This window comes from Taurulus bubalis (assembly GCF_910589615.1).
Source record: "Taurulus bubalis genome assembly, chromosome: 7".
Lineage (NCBI taxonomy): Eukaryota > Metazoa > Chordata > Actinopteri > Perciformes > Cottidae > Taurulus > Taurulus bubalis.
This window is the reverse complement of record NC_136595.1, coordinates 9243919-9255203: the sequence shown is the minus strand read 5'-3', so window position 1 is coordinate 9255203 and position 11285 is coordinate 9243919. Positions and strand designations below refer to the sequence as shown.

The 11285-nt window shown below is 40.5% G+C and overlaps 1 protein-coding gene across 1 annotated transcript; it reads right to left on the bottom strand.

The window, feature by feature from the left end:
• Positions 1-1702: 1702 nt before the first annotated feature.
• rab3b (RAB3B, member RAS oncogene family) lies at positions 1703-11019 on the bottom strand (the record flags this gene model as incomplete). The annotated part of the gene is made up of 4 exons (XM_079221133.1): positions 1703-1887; positions 4861-4985; positions 5072-5190; positions 10795-11019. The coding sequence occupies 4 exons, from the start codon at positions 11017-11019 to the stop codon at positions 1703-1705; spliced, it is 654 nt and encodes a 217-aa protein (XP_079077259.1).
• Between the last annotated feature and the right edge of the window lie 266 nt (positions 11020-11285).

Below are 11285 nucleotides of genomic sequence, written 5' to 3'. Positions count from 1 at the left end.
ATATCATGATAACCATATGCAACACAATGTTGGCTCTAAAATCACACAAACACACACACACACACGCACACACATACACACACACACATTCATGTAGGAAACACTGCAAACAGGACGGCTATTTGACTACACCTGCTAAGGGGGAAGGAGAGAACCATGTGCTCTTCACTCATCAGCTCTGCTCACATGTGTGCGTGAGTATAAAACACCCTCAGTGTGACGCTGGATTGTGTCGGCCAGTGCAAAAGCTGTAAGCCACCATGAAACAGGGCTGCAGCTCTTAGTGGCAGTCTGGGGTCGAGTCTCTGGCAGCCCGGAGGGAAGATGGGTGTTGTGTACATTTTAAGTCACTGTAGTTGTTTTACCTCTTTTTTTTGTAGTCATTTTGCATCTCTTTGCATTTGTTTTGTGTCCCTGTGAAGATGTTGGATTAAGTTTGAAACAAGTTGGTGTTGTTTTTTGGGTGGGAGCGGGGTCCTTACCTGAATCAAGGATCAAGGTATGGAACTTGCCTATAACAGTCAGTTCTGGGCCCTCTGACCTCTTGGGCCCTGGGCCGGCACGCGTTTGGCCTATTCAGTAATCATTCCATGTTTGCAATACCGAACCAAATATGATATGTTTGTTTCACCACATACTACTGTACTACTATACTACACATACTGTACAATTATTTGACTTATAACTCTACCCAATAACAACACTACTAATCTAAAGGAACCCTGTTAGAACCCCAGGAGGCACTCGCTGTTTAACTTTATGCTGTGAAAAACACTACAGAGCAGCATTAGACTTTAACTTCAGACCTGTTTTTGGACTCGACCCGCTCCTCTAATGATTGTGGCTGCAGCCCTGCCTGGGAGTTGTGCATTGGTGGTGTAGCCCTAAAGCGTCTCTCAAGCGACAAACAGCACTAAGTAAGGCCAGTAACAGTTAGTTAGACTATAGGCATATTGTATTAGAGGGAACTCACTATAGCTATCGGAGAAGCAGCCTAGTCGGATGTTTTTTGGCGGATGACTCGTGGGCGAACGACTGTGCCCTGAAAACTTGTTAACGTGAGACGCTCTGGTGTGAGTTTCTCATTGTGCTACACTTTGAGAGGAGAGGCTCTGCTTCCCTGTGGCCCCAACTGCCATCTCCGCTCAGCAGTGCTCTCTCAACAAAATCTAGTTTGGTGTGTCTTGATGGTTGTGCATCTAAGTTGCCTAATCTTCTAAATGCGATCAAAAAGTAGACAACAATGGGTTGAAGGAACCTTTTAGGTCAATTATCGCTGCAAATATTCACTATGTCACCAAACTTCTAACACGCTAATTGACGAGGACGCAGAATTAACTTTGCTTTGCCACTTCCTGGTGTGACCAGGCTTTACGTTTCCACCGTTATCTCATATCCTCCTGTATTCTAACTTGGCTCTGCAACTTTTTCAAACAAGCCAAATTACACTTTGTTCAGAGTTCAATGCCACCCTTACTCCACCACCTAAGTAAGGACCAACCTCGGATGCTTGGGTACGGGACGGTAAGGGGATGAAACTGGCTATATAAGTTGCAGTAGACGTAATGATTATTGACTGCTCACAAACATGGACTGAAGCAGAGAGAGTGTGATGAGGAATGTTGCAATAGTTAATCTGTTTTTTTGTATTTTTATATTTTTTCTCGAGAGCTAAAGGACGGGGCGACAGACGGACGGACGATCAGCAGCACTTCTGAGGTAGCTGGGCGGGCTTGTCGGTCAGTCTGGTGGTCTTGGCGCCGGGGGCCGCCGGCACCTCCACGTCCACGCGCTCCGACATCTTCACACAGATGATGTCCACCAGGCGCTCGAAGACCTGCCGGACGTTGATGTTCTCCTTGGCGCTCGCCTCAAAGTACTCGAAGCCTGCAGGAGGAAACAGATGGGTTAAACAGTTCAAAGTGCATACATGCAGACTTGTTCATGTGAAGGCAGTCGGGATGAAGACAGGAGATTTAGCTTGGTTAGAGTACCAGCTGGGAATTGTACTGTTACAGCAAAAAAAGGCAAAGATGATGATAATTTGAACGCACAATTGTGAAATGCTGTGTAGTGGTAGCCATCTAGTGGGTAGTGCAAAATGAAATGAAACTCTGCTGTAAAGTTGTAGTGCAGTTATAGATCAGATAATAAAAAGGGGAGAGAAGTTGTTTCATCGATTAACAAAATCTGTAATAAGCAATATATTTTTCTCTGTGAAAATCAACCTTTGACCCGGTTCCACAAAGTTATATATGAAGCCTGAGGGGGAGCTCTGCTAAACTTAATTAAAAGTAAAATACTTTTTCATGAGTTTTAGCAATTTAAGTTGGTGAGACTTGGGATATATCGACATGGGAAAAGCAAACAGGCATAATCATAACAATAATAAAACTCGGCAGAAAAACACTGTCTACGTTCAATATATATTTATATTTTGATATAAAACCTGTCCAAAACTGTATGCACATTTTTATATTGGTAGAACTAATAGAATCATATAAAAATATACTGAAAAACTGTTGGACTGGACACTCAGCTGGTTAAATTAACAAATATTGTTTGTCAGTTACTGGAGTGACATGCATGTCAGATATAGCTGGAATGTACAGAATTAAAAAAACACTTCTAAAATTATCTAAATTAAACAATCAGTGAGGGGACAAATTACTTTTAAACTGATGTTAACTTGTACAGTAGATATATTATGTTTGTGACAAAGGGTCACAGTAGACATTGTCTTGCTTTAGGGGTCACATGCCGACACATTTGGAAACCAGTGGTCCTAATACTTACAGTGCTATCTTTGGGCTTTTAAAGACTGTTGTCTCGCTTAAGTTGGGTGTGGTTCCCAGGGTGTGTTTGCTCTTCTCAGACTCTTCTTCCCACTTCACAAATATCTATTTGTAACCTTGGATACCATCTGTTTGAGTGTGACACTGTGAAACCACACAGTGGCAGGCGGCTGGAAAAATGTCTTCAGACAGCCACTTTGTGCAAAGCATTTTTCATGGGAAAAAATGAAAGGTCATCGCGTGTAATCTTTACATCTCCACCTATAGCTGCCCATTAAACACTTTATTTTCTGAATGTGACTTTACTTAAGCACACCCACATTGCAAAATAAATTTGCTGACCAGTGTGAAACCTTTTGCAGCAGCAAACTCTTGTTTGAGTGTTTCAGCCTGCAGCATTTACATGTAATGAACGCTGGTATTGGTAAAGAAATAGCTCCCAGCAGTGGAGCTAAAACCAGTATTGTGCAGTCTTAATTCAAACGCCTCTTAGGCTTTTGGCAATACACAATAGTATTATTTAGTTATTCCTCAGTACACACAAGCCCCGGGGAAGAGAAGTTCAGCTATTTCTCACGGTACAGATGAATAATACCCAACCCAAATGAGTGTTGAAAAATTATTTGTTTACATTTAGTCAAATTGTCTCCATTACAAATCAAAACCCACCTCTTCAGAACTGCTTTTAATGTATGACTGTGTGCTCTTATTGTTTTTATTTATTTTTAGCGGTTTTATTTATATTATCTACTTGTTTTATTGCATAGTTTTTAGGACATTGTAAATGTTGTGTAAAGTGACTTTGAGTACTAAGAAAAGCGCTATATAAATTAAATGCATTATTATTATTACAAGTATTCTGAATTAGCTATTAGCAGCTCCTGCTGGGGAGTGTCAGTCACAATAAAACAAATTGTTGGAAAATATAAACAATAAAGTATAAATTGTATACCTTTGTGTTGCTTGTCCAAGTAACTTATCAGCTGCAAACTACATCTACCACATTCAGCGCGAAGATATAAAAATACTAAAAGAAAACCTCAAACGCCATCAAAACTAGAACATCTCATTTCCTCAACAGCACTTACTGCAGAACCAGCCAATTAATAAATGTTCACCAATTCTGCATCAACACTTTACGCAAGCAAAGCACTAATAATGTATTTTAAAGCAACTGTACTTCATTCTTATTTTCCACTAGACTTTTCTCTTGGACTAAAAATATCTTACGTCTGATGGATGTTATGTTTTATGGTGGAGGGTGTTATTTATGTATGACGGGTTTCTATTTCTTCATCATGTGTCTTGACTGTTGTGCTGTGACTATTTTTTCTTCTGTCATGAGCACACGGACACACATTCCTTACAACTATAAGTTGGATGGCAATTAAGTATTGCATCTGGAATCTTAAAATCATATTATGTATCTCGGTGTATCTGTGTTAGTACATATCAACAGTGTTATGTTAGAGAGAAATACCAGTATGGTATTACATTTGCTATACCTGGACCAACTAGAGCAAGGCAGCTTCTTTATTTTCTGTTTTCAACGTAGATCATCAACTGGTGAGGATGCTCACTTTAAAAAATAAATATTTTTTATTATGACTGGAAATACAGAATCACCATTATATCATTATTACTGTGTATATACAACTGACAGCTGTCATTTCAATCGGTGAAATCGATGCTTGGTGAAGCTGACAATTTAACTCATTGTTTATAAAAATTATTTGAAAAAAATGTTGAGTGATAAATCTTCCATTTTTATGTTTATAAACTGCACATGTGCCATGTGACAGCAGAGGTTCATGGGTATTGTAGTATCTAGAGCAGATCCACCAATCCTCACTAAAAAATAGAAACATAATTGAAATCATTCAAACCAATGGTCAGAATATAACCCTATAAAACTGCTACATTACCCTGGAGACTTTCTGTTTTGAGGAAATTGTTAAACAAGAACTCAGAGTGAGGGAATACTTCATGAATCTCTCTCTGTTAGCCATGTAGAGCCCTCTGTTGTATTAAAGTATTCTGTAGCACTCATGTCGCAGCGTCTCACCTAACTGGTCGGCGAGGTGCCTTCCTTTCTCTGGAGGCACGATTCTCTCCTCGTCCATGTCGCACTTGTTGCCCACCATGATTACCTGGGCGTTGTCCCATGAGTACGTCTTAATCTGAGTCGCCCTGTAAGCACATTTTAAAATCCTTTACTTTGAATATCAAGCACAAAGAAGTGTCATACACACACAGCTTCCAGGGCAATCTCCTACCAGTCCTGGACGGCGTTGAAGGACTCCTCATTGGTGATGTCATACATGAGGATGAAGCCCATGGCACCACGGTAGTAGGCCGTGGTGATTGTGCGGTAACGCTCCTGTCCTGCCGTGTCCTGAAAAAAACAAACAAACAGCCAGTCAAAATCTAAATTTTGGGTTTGTATACGTGCCACTTGTAAGTTTCAAGTCCCAAGTGCCCCCTGCAGACCATAATGAAGAGAACAAACAACATATCGATCCTTTATGTATTTTAGAGGAAAGGAAAGAGACCATCACAGAACACATTAGTTTTCTTTGTGTCCAAGCTCTGGCCTGCACTTGAGGGGAGGGAGTTTATCCTCTGAGGAGCATGATTGTGCTCAGTAAATCTAATGAAGATCTGCCCTTTAGAGTGTGATGTTTCTTGTAGGAGGGCAACGGAAAAAGGCCAGGGAGATGATACAATTGTTCTCCCCATTCCTTAAATTGGAACAATGCTTCTCCAGGCTGCAGGTAGACAAATGTGCACAGGGATCACTGTGTGGTTTCTTCACTCTTGTACTGCCGACTACCGTAATCGTCTGCCGTTCAAACCCGCCTCTGGACAAGAAGTAAATTAACCAGCAACCAAACAGCTTGCTTCAGGTGCAGGTTCACCCAACACGTGATTGAGACTTGGTGTGTCAGCTTCTTCGCGGGTGTGGTAGGAAGTCGTTGAAATGTCTTAAGTAAATTGTGCATGCATCAGAATAGCTATCTGACAGGAACAAAGTGTAAATGCATCCCGAACAAATTTGTCACAGATGTTAAGAAGGTGTTCAGGCATCTGTCTCTCCAAGATGCATCAATGATCTTACTCCCCATGAAGTTACACTGCAGTTGCAGTGAAATGAACCATCTCACGTATAGAAGCAAGAGAAAAGCAAGAGAAAAGCAGCTCCAGCAACCTCAACACATGTGGTCATACGGACGGCACACCAAGCTGCTGTAGCGTTCGTCAGAACTATATGTGCTCCCACAGAGGCTGAATTGCTGAAACCATTGTGCTCCAGTTACTCTTATAGTGCATCACCACCTCCTTCTGGAAAGGAGTTGTGCCGACCCGGATCTGCATCAAGCCCGGGAAAAGCAAGAGAGGTTGTGATTTGTGATCGAGCTACAGTAAAAAAACGAAAGTAAACAAAATCACATCTGGATGTTTAAATGGAGCCATACAAATTGGGATTCACAGAAAGTTCCAGCTGATTAAATGGTGATTTATGCAGTGACGATGGTACAATGGGAAAGGTCAAAATGATTAGGATTCATCAACTGTAGTCCATTTGTATCCACAGCCAACCTCACTGATTCTGTGTATAAACGGTTGGACACTGTGTCCTGCTAACTGTGAATAGAGATACGGTTATATCCCAAAATACTAGGCTGGGGGTATTATCTGTTATAGCCTGGCTTTCAAAACCAGGCTGTTTGATTTGGGTTAATGGTGTTTCCATGGAGACACAGGCTATGATAACAAGACTCCATCATTTGGACCACAAGTTGTTATAAAGCATACATTTTCGCAATGGAAAGCATGCGGCACAACCACCGAATATATGAATACATAAACAAATGTCTTACAGACGTAGAAGAAAATATCAAATTCTAGATACTAATTCTGGAGCGATCATCATCCAACACACACACACACACACACACACACACACACACACACACACACACACACACACACACATTCTCACCTCTCAACCACACATAGCAAGTGTTGCAGTTTCACACGACGCTCACATGAGCTCAGTCTATACTTTCACCCCGTCATCAGTTTGCAGTCCATTCTGCTGTTAAGTTCTAACTAACATCTGCAGTCCGCATTCACTCCTTCCTTGTCTGTATATGGTGCCGATATTATCGATATGTTTATAGCTGCAGATATAAATGGCTGGTACCGATGTTACTTATCTGTAGAAGATTAACAATGCAAAGGGCCGTGTTGGTGCCTCCTGGTTGCGTCAGGTCCCAGTGAGATGATGAAAAACAATGCATTAATCCAGTTTGAGTAACAGAACTGTGAATTTGTGGGGGTTTTAAGTATTACACCAAAACACTGCACAGAGGTTTATAATATTGTGAGACAGAGTTTTACAACAACACTTTTGCGGCGATGAAAGCCGAAGAATAACAAGCGTTGATGTTACAAAGAGACCAGGATTGTGACCTTGCATGTATTTGATTGGCCAACCCAGAGCCTCGACGAATGGCATCGCACACAATTGGAGCCAGGTTCAACTTTCTCTGCTGCACAACCCTGAGTTTTTGTCTGGATGGGGGTGTTAAGGGAAGAAAATGGAAAGGGTTAGCAATGTTGTCTTTGTTAGCCATTTCTATCTATTTGCCAGAATGTGCAAGTATATTGAGAGCAAATTCCTTATATGTGTGCACATACTTGGGCAATAAAACGGATTATGATTCAATGCATCTAGCAATTCCTGATCCACAGAGAAAGGCTAAGGTGTATTATTATATAGTATATACAATATATATATATATATATATATATATATATATATATATGTATATATATATATATATATATACATATATATATATATATATATATATATATATATATATATATATATATATATATATATTATGTAGTAGACTTCCGTTGGTTGTGACCACAGTGGGAGTTGCTGCCCCCTTTTTTCAAATGAAAAAGATACTAAGTACATAAATACAAAATCTGATGCGTTTGAAATTTACTTAATTTTGGATTTTGCGCAGCTAGTCGGTGATGAAGACCGTCTCTGCTGTCAGAGTGTGAACATCTCACAGGAACCAAACATCTTCTTCCCCTCTTAAGACTCTTAACCGTCTTATCTGGCGCCTCGATCAATCCGGTTGGCCGCCGGCGCCGATCACTGCAACAAATTAGCTGAGCATCAATGTGACTTTCACGCCTGTCCACAACAACTCCCACTTCGTTCAGCCACCGCCATCCTCCACCATTTCGTCCTCATACCACTACAGCTGGTCTGGGTGCAGTCATTCGGCTAAATTTAGCTCTTTTGTGCCTCACTTCCTCTGTGCTTATTCAACAATCTCTGGTTTTCTCTTTCTTTGGCTTCTTGTTATATATGGCGACTGCTTGTTTGCATTTGATTAATTAAAATTTGATGCAGAGCGTGATTATATCTATATGTGTGTGTGTGTGTGTGTGTGTGTGTGTGTGTGTGTGTGTGTGTGTGTGTGTGTGTGTGTGTGTGGTGCCGACATTCATCATAAGAAATGTGATAAGCATAGCCGCAGGCAGTGACTGATTCCTCTCAGTCTAGTTCAAAGCAAAGAGAAATTTCTTTGATTTTCACAGAGGAAGTATGTGAACCGCTCAACAATGTGACAGTATGTGCATTAATGTGCTGCTCAAACAGCTCTCCAATCTTCTGGTTCCAGTCTTTCCAGCAGATGTAGAACTTGAGGACAGGTATTAGTGAAAGCCAGCACTGATGTTGGGTGATCAGGTTTGACTCACAGTCAATGCTCCAGTTCATCCCAAAAGATGCCGGATGGAACAACTACAGACCAGTCGAGTTCTCTTAGACCAAAACGGGGAAAACCATTTCTTCATGAAGCTGTTGTTGTGCACGGTTTGGAAGAACATTCGCGTCAAAAAATTTGGTCTGAAAATTGTCGATACTCCAATCTGATCCTCTTTCAGTTGTTACAGTGTGATCAAAGCAATAATCTTAAAGGCACAATGACTAGTATTTGTTGGTTGCCGTTTGTAAACACAACATTCCAAGTTGGCCCCTCTGGGTTATACGGTGCTCACCCCAGATTCACTTTTGAGCCTGGTCAGCTTAGCGTCTTGCCTGTGTGCGCCCGGAAAGGACTATATGCAGACACTTTAGTCAAAGATAACGTGAGAAAGCCCCGTGCTCTTTCTTGTAAAGTTTGTTGCAAACATAAAAGGTATGAGGTAAATATAAATAGGGTTTAAATAAAATACAGTTCCAATACAGAGACTTACATGAGATTATTTTTTCTTTTTCTACCATTATGAACAAAGCTTTCTTGGAAAATGCATCATGTAAACACAGCATAATCTAAACATATTGCTTATATCTTAGTTGATATTGTATGTTATAAGTAGTTTGGTGCAAATTCCTTCACAAATTTGTCGTAAAATGACCAAAACCACTTGACATGCAGTGAACCTGAGACGTTGCCCACTTAGCCCAGTTGGTAACCCCACCTTGTCAAAAGGCCTCAACTCCAACTATCACAAGATCAAAGAATCCCGTAACATCCAAGGAGTTCATTAATCCAATTAAAATAAAACAACGATTTTTTTATTAAAGTCAAATCAGTATTCATGTTAGTCAACGCAAACCCTGCTGTTTTATTGCACTTTATAGTTTATGCGTGTTCCTGTTGTGTGTGTTGTGTCTATTTTTACTCATCTCTGATGCTTTCAGTTTGAATCAATCGGCTCTGATTGGCTCTACTTATGGCACTCTTCCCCCACCTCCCAAACACACACACACACACACACACACACACACACACACACACACACACACACACACACACACACACACACACACACACACACACACACACACACACACACACACATCTCCATCCCCCATCTCCCTTCCTCCAGGCTTCTCTGTCCCCTGCCAGGTCTCAACCTCTTCACCCCAAGAGGTCTCTTTAATTGCCACCGTGTGTGTGCATGTGTGTGTGTGTGTGTGTGCGTGTGTGTGTGTGTGTGTGTGTGTGCATGTGTGTGTGCATGTTTGTGTGTGTGAGCGTGTGTGTGTGTTTGTGTGTGCATGTGTAAGTGCGTGTGTGTGTGTGTGTGCGCGCGCGCAAGTGTGTGTGTCGGTGAGAGAGTGTGTGAGCATGAAGAGCTGCTGCCATGGCAACAACATCACACCGATGATACAAGCTGAGGAGAACCAGAAGTCTGTGTATCTGTCTTTTTTTTCTCCTCCCAGCAGCTTGTTGTTGAGAGCAGAACAGCATGTTACATTGCATCACTCTGTATGTCACAGTAATGTTACTGTATGTTACAGTTTAATATACCATGATGTTACTGTATGTTACAGTTTAATATACCATGATGTTACTGTATGTTACAGTTTAATATATCACAATGTCATTGTATGTTACAGTTAAATATACCATGATGTTACTGTATGTTACAGTTTAATATATCACAATGTCATTGTATGTTACAGTTTAATATACCATGATGTCATTGTATGTTACAGTTTAATATACCATGATGTTACTGTATGATACAGTTTAATATATCACAATGTCATTGTATGTTACAGTTTAATATACCATGATGTTACTGTATGATACAGTTTAATATATCACAATGTCATTGTATGTTACAGTTTAATATACCATGATGTTACTGTATGTTACAGTTTAATATATCACAATGTTATTGTATGTTATAGTTTAATATATCATGTTACTGTATGTAATAGTTTAATATATCATGTTACTGTATGTTGTAGTTTAATATACCATGATGTTGCTGTATGTTACAGTTTAAAATACCATGATGTTACTGTATAATACAGTTTAATATGATGTTACTGTATGTTACAGTGCATTATATGATGATATGTTACACACATATATGTTAGATTAATCTACCTGTCTCTATCTGTGATCTAGCCAGACAGACATACAAACATAAATCCATCCACCCTCACCCAGATCTGCAGCTTGATCCTCTTCTCGTTGCGATACACCGTCTTCACCTTGAAGTCGATGCCCACGGTGCTGACGAAAGAGTTGCTGAAGGAGTCGTCGGCGTAGCGGAACAGGAAGGAGGTTTTCCCAACACTGCTGTTGCCGATGATCAGGAGCTTGAACATGTAGTCAAAGTTCTGGTCGGAGCCGTCCCGCTGGCCGAAACGCTGGTCTGCCTTCGCCATCTGGAGGTTGGGTTTGAGGGAAGGGAGATAAAAACACAATCAGCATCATGAAGATCAGACATTATTTAGACTATTATTTATTTTAGGAATGTAAATATACAGGGAAATGAATATATTCATACAGAAGAAAACTGTTGAAGTCATTTTAGCGATCCCACTTGATTTCTCAAATAAGGGCTTGCTGGGGAGGTCATGTTTGCAGGAAACAACTTGAGGAAATTACATTTCTCTTTTCTCTTTGCGAGTGAAATCAATTGTTCACATGA